Below are 21,606 nucleotides of genomic sequence, written 5' to 3'. Positions count from 1 at the left end.
GAGGCCTGGCTGCGTTTGTGAGACTTTACTTCCACTTCCGTACCTTTCTATGCATTTGTTATGCTTCACATCTTTCTAGCTCGTTGTATTGCTTCTACAACGAACTTTACTGCTAGTAGGCTATAATGGAGAATTGATGTAGGGTTTTCTGGGGCTCTGGGGGCCCCTGTTTTTTGAGGTAGAGTCACCAAATTTGCACCTCTTCTCAACCCCCTCCAAGTTTCAAAAAGATTGAACCAGGGGGTCCAATTCTATGAACCCCAGAAGAAGGTGCTCCATCCTCCATTGTTTCCAATGAAGGGGGAAAATGCCTTTTCAGTTCACTTGTAGGTTGCGCTGCCAGCTAAGTTCTCTGCACTGCCAGCTAAAATGTTGTACACCAGCATCCCCTAGTGCAGCTTAGAGGAAACTTTGCAATATTCAGTGGCATACTGCCCAAGCAAAGAAGTTCCATTTAGAGCTAACAGCCATCTCAAACTCCAAACACTTCATTTCAGCTTTTCTGCAAAGGGAGAATGCTCTAACATCTTGATTACTCTGGTTTCCCTTTTCTGCACTGTTTACAGTTCTACGGTAGCCCTTTTTTTGAGATAGAATTCTAAATGCAGCACATCACTAATTAAACAAAAGCACTGCATTGTTTAGTTCTGCTAGTGCAGACTGAGGGAGTTGGAGAGTAGAGAATTCCCTATTTCCTTTAAGAACGTAAGAGAAGCCAATGTTGGATCAGGCCAAAGGCCCATCCAGTCCAACACTCTGTCACACAGTGGCCAAAAATACCAGGTGCCATCAGGAGGTCCAGCAGTGAGGATAAGACACTAGAAGCCCTACCACTGTTGCTGCCCCCCCCCCCCAAGCACAAAGAATACAGTGCATCACTTGCCCCAGACTGAGAGTTCCTATCTATACCTTGTGGCTAAAGCCACTGATGGACCTCTGCTAGAAAAGTCAAATGTATACGATTGAACTACAATTTTAAAAACTGCTTGAAGATCTAAGTATTCAAGATCTGATTTTTGTCTTTGTTTGTTAAAAAGCAATGAAGCACTGACCTCAGGATCCAGTTTGAAATTGAGCCATTCATCCAGCTTCAGTGACGCCAAATTAGCCGTTGTTCTGTCTTCCATCTCACTATCACTGCTGTCATTGAGGACACCATCCACTATATTAGGGGGGGAAACAACAGATTCTACACATTAGTATTTTTAAATACTGCACTCACAATGACTTTCATTTTAAATCTTTATTTCAATAAAAAATAACTGATCTCGAAATAAATCACAATTTGAATTCCTACTTCTAGATTGGAGCGGCAGCAAGCCACAATCCACAAATAACCCAAGTCTTTAAGACTTGATATAACTATGTTATTTACTTAACCAGTCAGCCAGATACCTGTAGGATTAGAAAGTGACACTAACCACATCTATATATATTTGCAGCAAAGTTTTCTAAATTTACAAAGTATTAGTAGATGCAAGCATTTATGAAATAAAAAAAAGAAACCTGTGTCAACAAAGAAGTTTTGTAACTGTAGACTGCTGGAGCTTCTATAATACCCAATTAATACACAGATGCTATGCAACACAATCCACGTATAATTTCAGATTAAGATACAACATACCAGCAGTGTCATAGAGATGTTTTTAGCTGACAGACAATCCTTGATTCACTTGCTGAATCCTAGGACGAATACCTGAAGATTTTCATTCTTCCTCAGCTTTTCTCCAATATCTTAATCAATTATGACACTGCTGGTTTGCTAGATCTTAATGACCTAAAAAGAAAGGAGTATGATGAAACAGTATTAAACAAGTCTAGAAATAAAGTTCCAATCAGGTATAATTTTGACATCTCAGTACACCCCTCAGACTCTAAGACAATCTTTTAAGTTAGTGTGAGAGCTCAACACTAAAACATTGTTCTAGTTTATGATTCATGAGTGATATAAGAAATTATGCTTGAATACACATTGAGTTGTAATCATGTTTTACAGTAGTATATTTTTTTCTACAAGGAAATGGCATGACATTTGGCTGGGATACTGTGGGCAATCACGGTTTCCAAGCATCTATACAACAGCCAAATACATTTTTTTGCAGGAAATTTTTTTACATTTTTTACTTTTCCCTATAGTAATGCTTTCCATATAAGAAAAAGATTATGCATGAAGCAACTTTCAGATATCAAGGTACTGAAGAGAAGAGGACTTAGTGATTCCAAACAACTCTTATTACAAAGATCTGTTATATTTTTAAAAGGGCTCTTAAGGGTTGAGAAAGTTGATTATTGCATAGCGTCAATATATGTTATGAATGTACTGTTGTATATATTGTTCAAAATAAAAAAACACTTATTGGAAAAAAAGCAACTTTCAAATATCAAGGTACTGAAGAGAACAGGACTTGGATCCTTACAAAATTTAATAAGAAGCATAAGAGCAAGAGCCACACATTTTTTACTTTACATCTATATAACTGTTCATTTAAACAAAAATCATGTAGGAGTTTACTCTTTAAGAACCAATATGTAACTCATGAAACTAATCTAAATAAAATATAACAACCTCTATGTTGATATTACCCGACTACCTTGACACAGCCAGGTTATGCACCAACAACAACAAAAAAGAATCTGAACTCTAAAGGATGACAGGACAGCTCTGTGTGAAAGGCAGAACTGGAAGGGGATCAAGCAGCTTAATTACAACATCAAGTCCTGCCTACTTAAGCAAGTGGTAAGGGGTAACCACACATAAATGGCCAATGGAGAACAGAACAGAACATTTCTTATTCCCACATTATACCTCTGAAGGATGAAGGCTCTTGCAAAGCATTACTTGGCAGCCTAGCAGATCCGCAGAAGAGGGCCACGGTGACAGGAGTGACGGCTGAACAGCACCTGATGTTGGCTATTCTGTGGGCTCTGGTCATCTCATCATATATAAGCCAGTCTGTGGGAAGTGCCTGAAGAGCTGCCACTTGACCATTTGCTGGAGGAATCTGTTGGCAGTAACAAATAAAGGAAGTTTTAAAACTGATTTTTTTTCTCCTTTCCTAGACTCAACTGACCTGGCCACACTAATCCATGCATTTGTAATCTCTTGGTTGCACCACTGTAACTGTTGGTCATCATCAGCACTTAAACCTTTGACAGCACCAATGAGCAGCGGGAGGGGGTGTTGGCAGCGTCTTTCCTGCATTTGTTTCATGCATATGTTCACATGTAGCAACATTTGAGCAACCCACTGCTGTGCTAAACATTTGTAGATTAAGGACATAATGTACAGTTATTCTGAAATTTTAGGGAGGGATTATCTGCCCCCCAACTAAAAACATCTGGAGGTTTCAGATTCTCCTTCCTTAATACATACAAACAATAATTGTGTCAAGTTTCAACTTTCCAACATGTACAGACAATTGTGGGAATGCAGGTATACCCTCTTCCTCTTTAGGTAAGAAGCATCTCTTCAAATATAATGTTTATAATTTTGCTGAGAACTTTAATTTATATAATGTATTTTGCATGTAATTTTATCTTGTTCATGAACCATCTTGAGTCCCATCTTGAGGCAGTTGGTTCCTTTCCTCGACCGCAATGACCTAGGTACAGTGATCCATGCGATGGTCACCTCGAGGCTAGACTACTGTAATGCTCTCTACATGGGTCTGCCTCTGTCACAAATCTGGAAGCTACAGCTGGTGCAGAATGCTGCAGCCAGGTTGTTGGTGGGCGTCCCTAGCTGGGAGCACACCCGACCTGTACTGAAAGCGCTGCACTGACTGCCTATAGCATACCGGATTCGCTTCAAAGTGTTGGTGCTTACCTTTAAAGCCCTACAAGGCAAGGATCGACATACCTGAGGGACCGCATTTCCCCATATGTTCCCCAAAGAGCACTTCAGTCGGGGTCACAACACCGGCTGGTGACCCCGAGCCCTAAGGAGGCCAAGCTTGTGGCAACAAGGGCCAGGTCCTTTTCAGTGGTGGCTCCTACCTGGTGGAATTCGCTCCCGGAGGACATCATGGCCCTGCGGAACCTTGTGGAATTCCAAAGGGCCTACAAGACGGAGCTCTTCCACCAGGCTTACGAGTAGGAGCCGCCACGGCCACTTCCACCACCGCTCCTTTATAGAGAGATACCGCTGGAGGGCTGGGCAACATCTTTCCATGACCATAGCCTTCCCCTCTGCTACGCAAGATGTTAAGAGTTTTATATGTGCATCCGTCAAAACCGATTTTTAATTGTTTTAACTTTTGGATACTGTATGCACTCTGTGCCCTATGTGAGCCGCCCTGAGCCCGTTCGCGGGGAGGGTAGGGTATAAATGCAATAAAATAAATAAATACAGAAATATTAATAGTCTACATAACACCGAAGTCTGAATTAAATCAGAAAACACTGTTTTCGTTAACTCAAATGTTTAGCAGAGGAATTTAGCACAGTTGCTGATTGCACCATGCAAGCATTTTTCACTCTATTACGAACTACTTATTTTTAAGAATGACATCTGGCTTCTGATTCAAGGATCACATTGAATGCATGTTTGAATAAGCAAAGCATTTAAAGCCATCAGGACTGGGCACTGAGTAACAGAGAAGCCTTTATTCCTACTCCACAAGTCTGTATAATTTTTAACTCTTACATCATTTTACCTTTTTATACTGAGGCTGGCTCAGAACAGAGGTAGGATGAAATCGGACTTTTTTTTCTTTTGGTCCCGTCAAGACAACATTCTCTCTGTCAACGTGAACTACATTTGGATACATTCCGGCCACTAAGGCACCTTTCACCACAGCCCAGTTCTCCGAATTTGTGTTAACATCTCTTATATCACCTCCCCCTCTGGCTCTAACAAAACCTGGAAGATAAACAAGGAACAGGATACAAATTAGGAAAAACAATTCTCCATTTCTGGCATATGTATTTGGAATGGGGTAGCTTATACTTTTTTTTAGGGTATACAGCCAGTCTTGTCATTTCTCAGAAGCTAAACAGGGTTTACCCTGGTTAGTACTTGGATAAAAAAAACACCAAGGCAGTCCAGGGTTACTACACAGAGGCAGGCAATGGCAAACCACCTCTGTTCATCTCTTGCCTTGGAAACCCATAGGTTGGCCGTTACTTGACGGCATTTTCCACCACCACCAATTTGGATGACGGAAATTATGTAGGATTGTGACAGTAGTGCAAGAAAAATCTGACTAAGAAATTAGAAACACATGGACACTGCTAGATTTAGCAGTATTATCTTGTTTAATTTAAAGCTTCAAATTGTTTACAACATTTTGGTGCCTGGCTTTTCTGAATCTGGGAACCCATATTTGACATGTTCAGAATACTAGCCATTTTAGGTCAGTTTTCCTGATATCATCTATGACTGACTGTCAGGAGCAAAAATATGTGCTTGAAGTAATTCAGAGTTCTTTTGAAATAATTAGTTGCAACAATATAGGGAGTTTTAATCTTTTTATTGTTTTATGTAATTAATCCGAAGTGTTTCACTCATGATAACTTTCTTCTGCTATATGCCTCACTTCACTTAAGAATGTAGCATTCCCCTTCAATATCCATGCAAGATTTTGGAGGCCTGCATACACATTGCATTCAGGTTCAAAGGCTTATGACCCTATTTTTATGTGCTAGTTAAATTGATCAGGAAAAGAAAGGAAAAAGATTTGAGTGACAAAAAGATGAAGCCAGTTTTAGTGGATCCTCCTGCACAACACGTCATAAGGTCCAAAGGGCTGCTGTGAGGAGTAGGGGGAAAAAACAACCCAACTCTTTTTCCCATCACTGGAGTGTCACATGCCAATGGAAGAGTTCCCATTCTTAGGTGCAGCTCCCAGGACACTCTGCCCATAGTTTGTAGAATCCATTCTGACAGTTCTTGCTACTTTCTGACAGTGTAATTTATCTTGGTGGAATGATTACCACTTTTTTGCCATGATCATCAACTATTAAATAAAAATACCAGCTCTACTATAAACCCACACATTGCTCAAATGTCTGCCACAGAACCATCTTTATTTTTATGTCAGGACAACCAAGCAGTATGTAATTGCAGTGTGCCAGTGTAAACTCACATATCCACAGAAGGGACAAGGTCACAATCCACCACACCTGTACATATGAAATCCAAAAAGGGGGGGTTGCCTGCTCTTCAGGTTCATAATAGTTACCTGAAGCTCTAAGCTGTCCAAGCAACTGTGTTCTCATTCCTATGATAATCTCCATTGTTGCCTGAGAAAGGAAGTTCTTCTCACAAAAAGCTCTTTCCCAGCCATCACTTCGCGCTTTCTGCCATGCCTGCAGGATTAAGTTAGTTTAAAAGTTGACTGTAGTTCTATAGGAAGGCAGTATATGATGTTAAACATGTTCTGAAAGCTAAGCTAAGCAAAGCTTTCTATGTGAAATCAAATTATGCTGTCTCCCAACAGAGCCTCTTAAACATACCGCTTAGGGTCAAATTCAATCCAGCTGAGCTAGTGACTTGCTACTCTGTGGGGTCCCAGATGCAAATTCAAAGAGGAATGAACTCCTCCTGCCCCCCATGAGCAATGCTCCCTCTAAGCTTTGGAGTCTTGTGAGCAAAAATTCTACTTTGTGAGCTACTGGCATTAAAGTTGTAAGTGAGCGATTTGGCTCCTGCATAAATTAGTCTGCTCTGGAGCCATTCTTCCTGAGCTAAGACAAAGATGTGTGAGCCGGAAGCTAAAAAACTGTGAGCTAGCTCACACTAACTCAGCTTAGAGGGAACACTGCCCACAAGGTAGAACATCTCTCTGCCTCTGAGTTGATTGCCAGGAGTTGAAGAAGCTTGTTTTTAGAGCTTCTCCACACTGCTCATCACTGCTTTTGCTGAGACTCAAGTACACCTCACAAGAAAGAAAAGCCACTAGAATACCATGGTTTCTTGGAACACACATACACACACATGCTCATGGACAAACTGGAGGTCCAACAAACGGTACATTTGTGACTGTGGATCAAAGGTTTTCCGTTCTTGAGTACAATGCTAGAATCATCTACCTTAGCACTCACTCATGAAGGACAGAACACCCTTTTCCCAGGGGACAGCCTACAACTTTGTCTTTAGTTGGCAGCATCAGGGAGGTGGATAGAAGCAGAAGCAATATGAATAAATTGTAGTTATTTCCAGTGCTGCACTAGTAAGCTGATCAAGATGGGTTAGTTTAGCTAAGATGACTCAACTCAGAGACATAGGAGTCATAAATGAGAATTTAGTTGACTAACATTACCTGGAAAGCACGGAGAAGGGCCATGTGGTCACTAAATGTTCCTGCGGTAAATCGCTTTCTGCACAACATAGCGGCACGTTTTTGAGAGGCTTGCGTGGGTAGCACAAAAGGGTCACGATATGCAAGAGTACAAGCAATTGTCAGAATAGGATCCAGGCACTTCAGAACAACAGCACACAACACCATTTTACCAAGATGAGGCTCTACTGGTAAATCAGCCAGATGATAGCCAAGTTCAGTCAGATCTTCCCATGTATCCATAGCATCTATTGTCTGTTTTTAAGAAATGAGCAGACGGTGGAGGTCAGCATAGAACAAGAAGCACTATTTAATATCTAAGCAAATTAGAATTAGCTCATTTTTTATTTCTTCTGCTCTGATATCATCCAAGTATGCCTCATGCACTCAAAAAATTATTTATTTATTAGTATTTTTACCCCGCCCTCCTCTCATTGGAATGACAGTTTCTATGATGACATCAGGAACAGTCACTTTTCGTTAGACATCTGCAAGAATAGGAGGCAATTCCTTTTAGAGAGGCAAAGTATTAGACGCTGAAGTGCTTGCAGAGATTTTCAAAGTCAGTAATTAAACATTTTTGTTAGCTAGGTTTATTTCATTTACTCACCTTAAGCATCTGTACAGCATTTCTCACTATCAAAGCAGGTGGTGGTTCTGGAGCTTTCATTAAAAAGTCAGCAATTGGACAGTTGATGGGAGCTAGCAATTTTGTATGCAAACAAAGCTCCTACAAATTAAAGACACTGTTTTCAGAAAGTCAGAGAGTACTTTGCCCTAGAATATTAGATATTTTTTACAGGGATCCACCAGAACAATCACTTTCTGATTCATGTGTAACCAGGAACAGTCACTTTTCGTTAGACATCTGCAAGAATAGGAGGCAATTCCTTTTAGAGAGGCAAAGTATTAGACGCTGAAGTGCTTGCAGAGATTTTCAAAGTCAGTAATTAAACATTTTTGTTAGCTAGGTTTATTTCATTTACTCACCTTAAGCATCTGTACAGCATTTCTCACTATCAAAGCAGGTGGTGGTTCTGGAGCTTTCATTAAAAAGTCAGCAATTGGACAGTTGATGGGAGCTAGCAATTTTGTATGCAAACAAAGCTCCTACGAATTAAAGACACTGTTTTCAGAAAGCCAGAGAGTACTTTACCCTAGAATATTAGATATTTTTTTACAGGGATCCACCAAAACAATCACTTTCTGATTCATGTGTAACCCACAGGGATCCACTAGAAGAATCACTTTAGGTTTCATATGTAACCCAGAAATATTCCATCAATTTGTTCCTGCGTCTTCTACAAGCAACATTGACAATGGGTGACTTACAGCCTTATGCAAACTTAACATACCCATTTGGGAAACAGTAACGTCAAGTACACTTAAGATCAATAATTAAAGGATATAAAAGACACCACTGTCACTATGGTCTGTATATGGCAAAACTGGATTTATATACCAATCCTACACATTACTTGGAGTTGCATTTCTCCAAATACAACACAAGTTACTCCCAAGCATACAAATGCAGCCCAAGTCTCAGTGATCATTAGCTGTAAATTTCTGCTTAAAACAATACAGGGGAAGAAGCCAAAGGGAAATATGACTTGTGGTCTTATTGTCATTTTGATCTTTTCCACAAGTGGCAATACAAACAAAACTGCATATACAGCATCAGCCCCATTGCCAGACTCAACAGAGTCACAAATATTGAGTTAAAGATGGCAGCTAATTTGTTTTAAGAGATACTTATCAAGAAATACAATAGCAACATTTAGAGATCGGAAAGGATGTCACTCATTCTATTGCTTATGAGAGTAAGACTAGCAACAATACATTCATACTACAGGACAGCAAATTTCATTTAAATATTAATACAACTGCATACTAAAAGCTGTTTAACTTGCCTTGGGAGGATATGGGTTTTTCTTCACTGGAGATTTTTAAACAGAAACTGGACAGCCATTTGTGAAGAATGATTTAATCAGAGATGTCTTGTACCAACTAGAGGGCTGGACTACATAACCCTATGGATGCCTTCCAACTTCACAGTTCTATCATTCAAACTTACTCAAGCAGCACCTTCATGCTAATAAAACTATCAGAGAACCAGCATGTTGTAATGGTCAGAATGCTGGACCTGGGAGAACCAGATTCAAATACTCTGCCATGAAAATTCATGGGTGAACTTGGCTCAGTCACTTTCTCTCAGCCTAAATTACCTCACAGAGTTGTTATTAGGATAAAAAGGAGGAGGGTAGGAGACCAATGTATACTACCCTCCTCAGAAGGGTGATATATAACACTGTACTAAATAATTGCATGAATAACCTAATTATGCTACACCAAGCTACTTACTACTGGTCAGTTATCCCCCTTATACTTTGGAAACTTTATTTGCTTAGCAAAGAAGCAAATATTAAGTAAAATAGCAGCATTCTTTATATTGTAATATGAAATTGTGTACAGATTAATGAAAGATCACTCACCTGTAGAGGCATTCTTAGAAGTTCTGGAGTCTGGAATTCAAGCATGTTCTGGAATCGGAGCTTACTGAAAAGTCGGAAACAAATTCCAGGCCGGCAACGCCCTGCCCTTGTTAACAGAAATTATTATTTAAGGTGAAACAAACATAGAAAGAGGACATTTAGCAAGCAAAGGATCAAAGATTATCTCTAAGATATCTTCAAAGTGGATAATGTTCCACAGAGAAACACTTCAATATTTTTCAATAAAAAGAGGTTTGGGTTTTTTTGTCTTTAAGGCTTCAATAAATATGGTATGGTTTGATAAAGACAACAGAAATTGTAAACCTATAACTGGTGATGTGAAGTAGAAGTAGCTTAAACTATCAAAGAAAGACTACATTCTTTCCAGAATAGCCTAAAAGGATTCTTACAAAAGAAGAAGCATGCAAGTCATTTTTATTAAAACCAATTTCAAGTGAAAATAATTCTTACTACATTAGTAATTCTAAAAAATATTATGTGGAAGGGAAATAACTTTTATACACTTAAATTACAGACAGAACCAAAGAAGTATAGCATCTAATTTCAGGACATGTAACAAATTAACTGTACTTGTATTACCTGCCCTTCCTCTGGATGGCACTAGCTTTAGAAATCCATACCATCTTTAGCATAGTTACACAGTTCAATGCATCAAAGGATTTCTAAAACATAAGAAAATGCTAGTATTAGAAAAGTTATTTAACAAGATCAAGGGAGTATGAATAGTCACATCATCAAAATATACAGAAGTACAAAAGTTACATTCTGAAGTGACTGTCACAAATTTTATTTTGCAAGGTAGACTTTAAATGCCTTTTAACGCTAAGATATTTTGCTTACATTATAGCACGTTATATCCCTCTACAATGCAATATTGGTTAATAATATTTAGTTTAGAGCACAAATTTAAGTTAATGTACCTCTTTCATCTTTCCAGAATCAATCACAAAGACAACATCGTTAACTGTGATGCTGGTTTCGGCAATATTAGTAGAAAGAATCTGCAATGACAACACACTATGTTGTAGTAATACCACACAGGAAAAAAAGGTTCACAGGAACAAATGTAAAATTATTTGATACTTGCTATTTTGCGAATGCCTGGGGATGAAGTCTTTAGCACCTTCTTTTGGTCTGATGTTTGCATATTAGAATGCAACATAAAAACTTGGAACCTAGTGTCAAAAAGGAGTATAAATGAATTGAAATTTTTTTTCTGGTATTATTATGTCACTGTGTTGGATTGACAATGCCTAACAGAGACTGTGAACCTTTGAGTAACAGGCTGTTCAAACGAATTCTTTTGAGATAATTTTATTGTTCTCTTATTATAAATGTTTATGTTTTGGAGTTTGTTTGGCTGTTGTATTTTTAAATTCTGTATGGTGTTTGTATTTTTTACATTTCTGTTTTCTTCAAATTAAATTTTTATTAATTTCAAACTCTTACAAATTAATTACAAGTTGTTCTACAACAGAAAATGAATTTAACATTCTTTAATAATATTCTTCTACAAGTTGCCAATTCTATTCTGCTTCTACTTCATTTATAAATTATAATCATTGATTAAGTCCGATAGAAATTGGCATGCCTTAGTAAATATTTCTGCCTCTCAAAATTACTCCAGTGCAAATGCAATTATAAACTCTATCTCCCATAATTTCCCTTTGGATCTCCTTATGTTTATTACCATATATTCTGTATATATTTTGTTTCAAAATCAATATAATAAGATGAATTACAATAAAGTAAGATAGAAATTAAGATAAATATATATATATATGCCTCCATTTCTTTACTCTGCTCTCTTAAAATCTTTTACTGAATTCTGTTCTTCCTCTTTAACTGGAGTTCTTCTAATCGGTGTTTCCTCTCCCGGGACTCCGGAGCAGTTCTGGAGTTGACTCTCGATGTGAGTCTTGCCCATTGGGGAGGTGTGTGTGGGGGTATTCCAATGGCCCTTCCCGCATGCTCCCCTACGCTTTATATTCCAAGTAGAACCAACAGAAATTTCATTATCAAAAAGATGACGATGTGGGGGCACTTTTCTTTAGCTTTGAATGAACTTGTAGAGACTTTGCGGTCCCAGATGAGGACAGAATGATTTATTTGCCCCACAGATTTGTAGAGGACTGAGTGAAGTTTACACCAATATGAGAGATGAGGAGACCTCTAATTATTTGCTCTTTAAAGAAAGAGTGAGAGAGAGGTATTTCTCAAAGCCAAACAAAGGAGGAAAGCTTTTAGAGAAATCAGAAAAAACCAGGGCGAAACATACGCACAGCTAGGTTGTCATTTAGACAGAGCCTTAACCAGATGGGATAAGGGGAACAAAGTCAAGACTTCTGAAGAACTGAAGCAATTAACTGGTTTGGAACAGTATTGTAAACAAGTTCCCAAAATCCTTCTTTATACACAGACCCAGGATTTTGACCTGTCACTCAAAGGTTCTCAGACTCTGTTAGACATTATCCCTTGACAGTCCATCATAGTCATGTTTATTTCTTGCAGATAGCCAAAAGACACTACAATCTTAACATAAGAACAAAAATTTAAAAAATACGAACGCCATACAGAATTTAAAAATACAACAGCCAAACAAACTCCAAAACATAACATTTATAATAAGAGAACAATAAAGTTCAGGTTTCTTTCCCATAAAACAAATTAAACAACAATGAGTCTAACCAATTTATTGCCTGGTCAGATACAACGATGGCCAATAGTTTCTTAGCCACCCATGCATAAAGATAAACCATGTGAGTTATTGGTGTGTGTGTGGGGATGTTGTACAATAACTACATTATTTTCTCTGGCTCTGATCTCCAGTTTTAGTGGGTTAAGCCAACCTTGAAAAATTTATACTTATGATCAGAGTAGAGGGGGTTATACAGAACATAACGTGGGAGATTTTCCAGTTCTAGAGTTCCACTAATACATAAGCACTGATCTGGAAGTATTCCAGCTCCTGCCAACCTAGCAGTTCGAAAGCAAGAAATTGCAAGTAGATAAATAGGTACCACTTCGGTGGGAAGGTAACAGCGTTCTGTGCGCCTTGGTGTTTAGTCATGCTGGCCACATGACCACGGAAACATCTTCGGACAGCGCTGGCTCTTCGGCTTTGAAACGGAGATGAGCACCACAACCCTAGAGTCGGATTCGACTGGCTTTCGAGCAAGGGAACCTTTACCTTTACCTTTACCTTACACTTTATAAACCTAGATTTGCCTTTGCATTTATCCACTTTCAAACTGTGCTAACATCCAGGCTAACTCGTCAATGTACCCAAATACTTCCAGATCAGTGCTTATGTATTAGTGGAACTCTAGAACTGGAAAATCTCCCACGTTATGTTCTGTATAACCCCCTCTACTCTGATCATAAGTATAAATTTTTCAAGGTTGGCTTAACCCACTAAAACTGGAGATCAGAGCCAGAGAAAATAATGTAGTTATTGTACAACATCCCCACACACACACCAATAACTCACATGTTTTCTCTTTATGCATGGGTGGCTAAGAAACTTTTGGCCATCGCTGTACCTGACCAAGCAATAAATTGGTCAGACTCATTGTAGTTTAATTTGTTTTATGGGAAAGAAACCTGAACTTTATTGTTCTCTTATTATAAATGTTATGTTTTGGAGTTTGTTTGGCTGTTGTATTTTTAAATTCTGTATGGTGTTTGTATTTTTTACATTTCTGTTTTCTTCAAATTAAATTTTTATTAATTTCAAACTCTTACAAATTAATTACAAGTTGTTCTACAACAGAAAATGAATTTAACATTCTTTAATAATATTATTCTACAAGTTGCCAATTCTATTCTGCTTCTACTTCATTTATAAATTATAATCATTGATTAAGTCCGTGCAAGGGAGGGAAGAGGGTGCGATCATCATATTTGGTGGAAGCTTCATGATATGAAAATAAAAGCCACAACTAGTTTGTCCCACCACAAATACACACTAAAATAAGCAAAGATTTTATAAATTTGGGAGGAATTACCTCAGAATACCTTTCAGAAATGGCACCACCAAGCAAACCCAGAAAGGCACATAGGGATAGTCAGGGAGAGGAAGAAACCACAGCTAGGAAAAATCCTAGGCAAGAGGTGGAAATTATGAGAATTAAAATTGAATTGGATACAATAGAAGCTGAGAGAGAAAAAGAATAAGCCAGGATTGAGGCAGAAAGAGTGGAGTTGACTCTCGATGTGAGTCTTGCCCATTGGGGAGGTGTGTGTGGGGGTATTCCAATGGCCCTTCCCGCATGCTCCCCTACGCTTTATATTCCAAGTAGAACCAACAGAAATTTCATTATCAAAAAGATGACGATGTGGGGGCACTTTTCTTTAGCTTTGAATGAACTTGTAGAGACTTTGCGGTCCCAGATGAGGACAGAATGATTTATTTGCCCCACAGATTAGTAGAGGACTGAGTGAAGTTTACACCAATATGAGAGACGAGGAGACCTCTAATTATTTGCTCTTCAAAGAAAGAGTGAGAGAGAGGTATTTCTCAAAGCCAAACAAAGGAGGAAAGCTTTTAGAGAAATCAGAAGAAAACAGGGTGAAACATATGCACAGCTAGGTTGTCATTTAGACAGAGCCTTAACCAGATGGGATAAGGGGAACAAAGTCAAGACTTCTGAAGAACTGAAGCAATTAACTGGTTTGGAACAGTATTGTAAACAAGTTCCCAAAATCCTTCTTTATACACAGACCCAGGATTTTGACCTGTCACTCAAAGGTTCTCAGACTCTGTTAGACATTAACCCTTGACAGTCCATCATAGTCATGTTTATTTCTTGCAGATAGCCAAAAGACACTGCAATCTTAACATAAGAACAAATATTTTAAAAATACAAACGCCATACAGAATTTAAAAATACAACAGCCAAACAAAGTCCAAAACATAACATTTATAATAAGAGAACAATAAAGTTCAGGTTTCTTTCCCATAAAACAAATTAAACTACAATGAGTCTGACCAATTTATTGCTTGGTCAGGTACAGCGATGGCCAAAAGTTTCTTAGCCACCCATGCATAAAGAGAAAACATGTGAGTTATTGGTGTGTGTGTGGGGATGTTGTACAATAACTACATTATTTTCTCTGGCTCTGATCTCCAGTTTTAGTGGGTTAAGCCAACCTTGAAAAATTTATACTTATGATCAGAGTAGAGGGGGTTATACAGAACATAACGTGGGAGATTTTCCAGTTCTAGAGTTCCACTAATACATAAGCACTGATCTGGAAGTATTTGGGTACATTGACGAGTTAGCCTGGATGTTAGCACAGTTTGAAAGTGGATAAATGCAAAGGCAAATCTAGGTTTATAAAGTGTAATGCTGTACAAATAGGAAAGTCTATTACTGTCCCTTTTTAAACAGCTGAAACCATTAAAAAATGCCATTTCAAAGCCGAAGAGCCAGCGCTGTCCGAAGACGTTTCCATGGTCATGTGGCCGGCATGACTAAACACCAAGGCGCTGTTACCTTCCCACCAAAGTGGTACCTATTTATCTACTTGCAATTTCTTGCTTTCGAACTGCTAGGTTGGCAGGAGCTGGAACTAGAGACGGGAGCTCACTCCGTCTTGCGGCACCCGGGTCTCGAACTGCTGAACTACTGACCTTCCACAGCCTGCAGTTCAGCGTCTTAACCACTTGAGCCACCACAGCTCAAGTGTAATGCTGTACAAATAGGACAGTCTATTACTGTCCCTTTTTAAACAGCTGAAACCATTAAAAAATGTAACCAGATAATTTGCCTCTTTTTGACTAAATGTCCAGTATAGAAGTTTACTGTCAGTCTGGGGGGGAAAACCCACTGAAGATGTATCAGAATAGAATAACACTGAAAGATTTGTGATCTGCAGCCCAACTGTTAGAAATATCATTTTATAAAAGTAAAAACTAATTTTTTTAAAGGTACAGAAATTTACCTGTGTGGATTATCAGCAAACCTTTTGTCATCAAACAGTATGCGATCCCTCAAGCCAACGATCTCATCATACCCAGGAAGGAAAATTAAGACTGCCCCTTTAAGATACAATACTGAAGTTAAGGGAATTAGAGAAAATAGCTGCACTGATTATGATCCAATTCAAACTAAGTCCTGGCTGGTGTGTTCATTCTACATACAGCATGAAGGTTTGTACATTCAAGGTTTGCATGCCTTTCTTCAATATACATAGAGATTTTGTAATGTGAAGCAAGACCTGCATACCTACATTCATATGCATATTTACTTTAAGAGAGAGAGGCGGTGGCTTAAGCAAGTTGGACATGCTCACAAATCAAATGTAATCCTAAAAGCAGTCAGAAAGTACATCTAATCTAGTATACTGCTGTAAATAGTAAGATGCCAGATACTTTTAGGAAGCTCATAAACAGGTCATGCAGGCCAGTACAATAGGGGTAGACAACCTTTTTTGGACAAAATACCCTGATCAACGTCTGAAGATGTCGACATGCTGGCAGAGGGGGGTGAGGACAAGAGTCATACTTGGCGAACAATCCTGCGAACAATCTGAGCCTCACTGCCATCACCTTAGTAATTTGGGCTTGCTGGGCTTGCTAGACACCTGCGAACAAGCTGAGCCTCACTGCCATCACCTCAGTTCTTTGGGTAGAGAACCAGCTGGGCTTGCTGAACAAAATGGGCTGGTGTTCAGTAGACATGCTGGGGATGGCCAACATTGGTGTAGGGTGAGCAAGACTCTTATCCTCAAACTCTGAACCTCAAACAATTTATTAAATTGAAAATAAAATTATATTTGTTTTACCTGCATCACAACTATGACAGATATTATACAGCAGATGCATAATAAGGTCGAGATCCACCTTTTCATCATCAAAACTGTGATGATAAGCTTTCAAGAGTTCTCTGTCTTCTGCACTAAGTTCTCCAGCATTCACATGGACCAAGGAACTTTCATCTAGATTACCAAACTCTAATGAAGCACTGAAATATATACATACAATACAAATAAAACACTTGTACAGTAAGGCAAAAGGTGTCAATTGCCAAATACAAATCCTGAAGCTGCTCAAGTCTATATGGTATTGACCTTTCTGGTTCAAATTCCATTCATGTTTTGAATAAAATAGACCCCAGGAGGGAGTATTTACACAGGCTTTCATTAATGGTCCACAGAATTGACAGGTATTACATTAGGCACAAAAACAAACCGGGATCATTGTGTAAAATCTAACAACAAGCAATCACTGTGATTTGCGGCTACTGTACTTCATAGTTCATAATACAAATGGTCCTTACATATTACATAAATAACAGAAAAAAGTTGTTATTGTATCTCAAATGCTTTGTTAAAGAGCAGCTTCAAAATAAATACAACACACAAGCCAGGATTCAAAGAATCATCCACAGTTCTGTACGGTCTAGAGGGCACTGTGCTTGTTTTACGAAGAAGAAGCAGAAGAAGAAGAGGAGGTAGGCCCAAAGGTGGCAGAGAAATGAACCTGCTTCATCACCACCACCACATAATAGTCACAAAATGTGCTGTGTCTGAACCTGTTAGGCATGAGTTTTCTTCTATTAGCACACTAGAGGTCTGCCAATCTGTTTAAATAACCCGTTCCTTAGTGAACCAAGGAGCAGAGTGGGCTCTGCAAGAAAGGAAAGTGTCAAGTACCTGAACCATCTATGAATTTTAAAGGGCGCACAAAGCTTCAAAAAGGAGGCAGTGCTATACACTGCATTTAATTCTAAAATTAGGAAACATTACCAGTAGGATTCCAACAGGTCAACTACTTCTGTTTGTCCAAAGTGTTTAGCCCAGTCCAAAGCTGTCCTATAATAATTAAATCAAAATCAATCATTTTGCTTAAACACAAAAGCAGCAAAAAGGGTTTTTAATCCTATTCATCTACATTCAGCATAATATTTCTAGTCCGAGTCTTCTTCTACTGTATGATTTATTAGGCTGTATATGACTGAACATGGCAGTCATTCAATTTCTTTATTTGTTCACATTTATAGCCCGCCCTTCCCAAAAGTGGGCTCAGGGTGGGTAACAGTATCATTATACAAACATTCTGTTAATAAAATAACATTAAAATTTAAAACATCTTCATAAATATTAAAATGGTGGTCACAGCCAATAACAAAAAACAAACAAACAAACAAATTCCCTGATTGTGGGAGGTTCCTGGCAACAGCCAGTAGTTGTCGAGTGACAACCACCTCAGAGAGGCCATATATGGATGTCCGTTGTGTCAGCTAAAGGCCTGGCGGAATAGCTCCATCTTGCAGGACCTGTGGAATTGAATTTCAATGGGGAGCATGTTCCACCAGGCAGGGGCCAGGGCAGAAAAAGCCCTGGCCGTGGTCGAGGCAAATCGGACATCTTTTGGGCCAGGGACTACCAGGAGATGTTGGTCCTTAGAACGTAATGCTCTTTGGGGCATATACGGGAAGAGACAGTCCTTCAGATATGCCGGTCCCAGACCATGTAAGGCTTTAAAGGTTATTACCAACACCCGGAACTCTACTGGTAACCAATGCAATTGGCGGAGGACCTGCCAAACGTGAGCCCGCATAGGCGTCGCTGTTAGCAGGCACACCATTGCATTTTGCACCAGCTGTAATTTCTGGGTCAGCCTCAAGGGTAAGCCTGCGTAGAGTGAATTACAGTAGTCAAGCCTGGAAGTGACCATTGCATGGGTCACTGTAGCCAAGTCTTTGGGGGAGAGATAGGGTTTCAGCAATCTAATCTGCCGAAGATGGGAAAAGGCAGATCAGGCGGCTACAGTAACCTGGGCCTCCATAGAAAGAGGCGTCCAGTGTCACTCCCAGACTCCTCACCTTCTGGGCCGGCACCAAAGATGTCCCTTCCAGCGTGTGGAACCTCATACCGATAACCCCTCCCTTCCGAATCAGGTACAGAACCTCCGTCTTCTATGGGTTTAGCTTCAACCAACTTTGCCGCAACCATCCAGCCACAGCCTCCAAAGCCTCGGCCAAATTATCAGGGGCAGAGGACAGATGGCCTTCCAATAACAGAGCTGGGTGTCATCTGAGTATTGATGGCAACCCAGTCCATACCTCCGGACAAACTGGGCAAGGGGGCGCATATAGATGTTAAATAGCATTGGCGAGAGGATCGCCCCCTGTGGCCCTCCACATTCCAGTGGGTATCACAGGGGGGTACTTACAAAAAAAATGGCTAGGATTTTAGTTGTCTGTACATTTTGCAGCAATTTATGCAAGCACAAAGAACAGTCAAAAGCTGTGGTCTTTTCCATCTACCGTACTGCCTTTAACCAGGATATTAAGATACTGTATCCTAATCTTGAGATTGTGTCTCCATTTATTTGTAGTCACATTTAGAAACAAATGTTTATCTAACACCAAAACTAATATTTATAGCACAACTCTTTTGTACTCATTTCTCTTTTTTTTACCAGCCATTGGATGATTTGATGTGAACATTTGCTCCCATTCCAATCAACTGTTCAACCTGACTCAAGAAACCTCTTCCAGAAGCTACCATCAAAGTTGTTGCACTTGTCTCACTATGCCTGTAGTCCACTAGAACAGAAGAGAAACAGAACATTAATTTTTCTTCTTAAATTAAGAAAATGTTCAGGCACATGTTATTCTTCCAAATGTTGTCCAAAAATTATTACTGTCAACTGAAACTTTTTAAAAAGACAGATTTTTTCATTGTCATCTTTCATTGAGCTGTATCGTTACCCAGACTGCATGCCTATGTGCATGTACCCGGCACCAAGACACAATGAGACCTACTTACAAGTAAACAAGCAGAGAATCATATTAAGAATATGAAAGCATCCAGGTCACACAACACATCGATTAAACTGACACTGGGCACAAAAACAGCTTGTTCTTGTGCTCACTTTGCTCCTCCCACCTCCCTCATCCTCTAGCACAGGGGTCCCCAAGGTGATTCCCACGGGCACTGTGGCACCTTCAGATACCTTTTCTGACATCTGTCATGTGTTTTTAGGAAGTGGGTGGGGCCAGGTAGGGCTTTTGCCTGGCAAGGCTTCTGATTGATTACTGGAGATTTGATCGGCTATGCAGCTTTTTAAAAAATGTTGCTTCGGCAGCAACTTCCACCATAGCTTAAGCTACTGGTGTTAAGATGTGGCAATCATTTTGTGGCTGGCTCCACCTCCTGCCGCAGCCATTTTGCTGCTGTGTCCACCATGCTGTGTCAGAGTTCTAAATGTGCCCACAGGCTCCAAAAGGTTTGAGACCCCTGCTCTAGCACATAGTACTTGACTGAAAACTTCCTGGTTTACTCAAGCTCCAGTTTACCTTGACATTCAAATGCCATGATTCTAAACTAAAAATGAACAAAGGTTTAGATTTTCAGTCTGTGAGAAGTAAATATGCTTAGAAAGTGGGTGGGGCCAGGTGAGTCTTCTGCCCATCAAGGCTTCTAATTGGCCAATGGAGATTTGATTGGCTGTATAGATTTTTACAAATATTGCTTTCACAACAGCTGCCACCACAGCACAAGCATTTTCACTGTGTTAACTGAAGGTAACCTGTGGCTACCATTGTTTGACTCCACCCCCTGCAGCAGCCATGCGCTTACCATACTGTTTCAAAATTCCAAAGGTACCTGCAGGCTCAAAAAGGCCGGGGAGCCCTGTTGTAGAATATTAAGACAGTCTAAAAATATTCTAACTAATCTCCAGACAGCTGGTGGCATTTAAAAAATCACACCTGAATTATGCAAAGAATAAATCTCATAATTTTCCAAGCAAATTGTTCAGGCATATATGACTTATAGATTTAGATGTATGATTCAAGAGGAAAAAACATTACCTGCACGAACTTACCACTGACATTTTCAGTTAAAATAAGGTGGAACACCTGTGCAAAGGCATCAATATCTTTACGCAACCAGATATCAGACAGACAAGCATCCATCTCTTTAATTAACCATGGTTCAAGGCAGTTGACATCTTTTTCAGCCTAAAAAGAAAATACAGAACACTTTACCATCACCATCTAATTCTGAAAGTTATAAGGAACTGGTAAGGTATTAGGCACCAACATTTCAAAAGATTTTCTAGCTTCACTATATTGTAGACACTTATACAGGTTTAAAAGCCGATGCAAATCCCTTTGGCAACAATCAAGACTACATGCACGAAGATCCACAGCTATAGCTGAAATCTTTGCTGTTTGTGTTCTCTATTCTTAATGGCACTCCCACCTCACACCATATATAATCAACTACAAATGGAAAGAGGAGCATTACTATGGCACAATGCCAGTCTCTATTCCAGGAGAGAAAACAAGCTCCAAACACAATAAGTAAGTAGGCACCAGCAAAGGGGGCAGCTCCATATATTACTAAACATAGGATTAAATAAAAGCCACAATGACAAGATCACTATAACTGATGATTTAATATTTTTAAAGTACAGTGATGCCATTTGGAAAGGTGATCTTATTCTGCCTATTGGCCAGCATCCCTTAAACTCACAGAAATCTCTATGCATTCATCCCTACTACACGTGCGGTGACGCATCTGACTCTGCAGTGAAAGAGAAGGCTAGGCAGGGTGCTTTGGATCTAGATCATACTGCTTCCATGTCATAAAGTATTTCCAACAACACAAAATCTTAGAATACTTATAAAAATGTGTACCAATTGACTGAAAACTGTATCACCGCCATCATCCAACAAATCATATTCTTCAGCTACATTCGGAATTGCTCTCTGTCGTTGAGATTCTGGCTTGCTATCGTCTTGCGCAGAATACCACTCAGTCAGAGTTGTCTGTTGTTTCTCCTCTAGATAATG

At 39.4% G+C, this 21,606-nt stretch overlaps 1 protein-coding gene across 1 annotated transcript in view; it reads right to left on the bottom strand.

Annotated features, from left to right (window-relative positions):
* Nucleotides 1-960: 960 nt before the first annotated feature.
* The window catches only part of YTHDC2 (YTH domain containing 2), a gene marked incomplete at its 3' end in the record, with an annotated part of 36,173 nt that continues 15,527 nt past the window's right edge, over nucleotides 961-21,606 (bottom strand). Inside the window, exons 9-24 of the mRNA XM_015418648.1 lie at nucleotides 21,451-21,596; nucleotides 20,634-20,769; nucleotides 19,224-19,350; nucleotides 17,546-17,611; nucleotides 16,583-16,761; nucleotides 15,740-15,836; nucleotides 10,881-10,968; nucleotides 10,714-10,794; nucleotides 10,373-10,455; nucleotides 9,773-9,878; nucleotides 8,271-8,390; nucleotides 7,263-7,535; nucleotides 6,183-6,309; nucleotides 4,656-4,861; nucleotides 2,807-3,002; nucleotides 961-1,162 (exon numbers count right to left, since the gene is read on the bottom strand). Of these exons, the coding sequence (XP_015274134.1) occupies nucleotides 961-1,162; nucleotides 2,807-3,002; nucleotides 4,656-4,861; nucleotides 6,183-6,309; nucleotides 7,263-7,535; nucleotides 8,271-8,390; nucleotides 9,773-9,878; nucleotides 10,373-10,455; nucleotides 10,714-10,794; nucleotides 10,881-10,968; nucleotides 15,740-15,836; nucleotides 16,583-16,761; nucleotides 17,546-17,611; nucleotides 19,224-19,350; nucleotides 20,634-20,769; nucleotides 21,451-21,596 (2,233 nt within the window). The remainder of the gene's footprint in view (nucleotides 1,163-2,806; nucleotides 3,003-4,655; nucleotides 4,862-6,182; nucleotides 6,310-7,262; nucleotides 7,536-8,270; nucleotides 8,391-9,772; nucleotides 9,879-10,372; nucleotides 10,456-10,713; nucleotides 10,795-10,880; nucleotides 10,969-15,739; nucleotides 15,837-16,582; nucleotides 16,762-17,545; nucleotides 17,612-19,223; nucleotides 19,351-20,633; nucleotides 20,770-21,450; nucleotides 21,597-21,606) is intronic.

The sequence above is a fragment of the Gekko japonicus genome, unplaced genomic scaffold (assembly GCF_001447785.1).
Source record: "Gekko japonicus isolate JY-2015 unplaced genomic scaffold, Gekko_japonicus_V1.1 scaffold541, whole genome shotgun sequence".
Taxonomy (NCBI): Eukaryota; Metazoa; Chordata; class Lepidosauria; order Squamata; family Gekkonidae; genus Gekko; species Gekko japonicus.
Note: the sequence above shows the minus strand (reverse complement) of the source record. Positions and strands in the feature narration are given on the sequence as shown.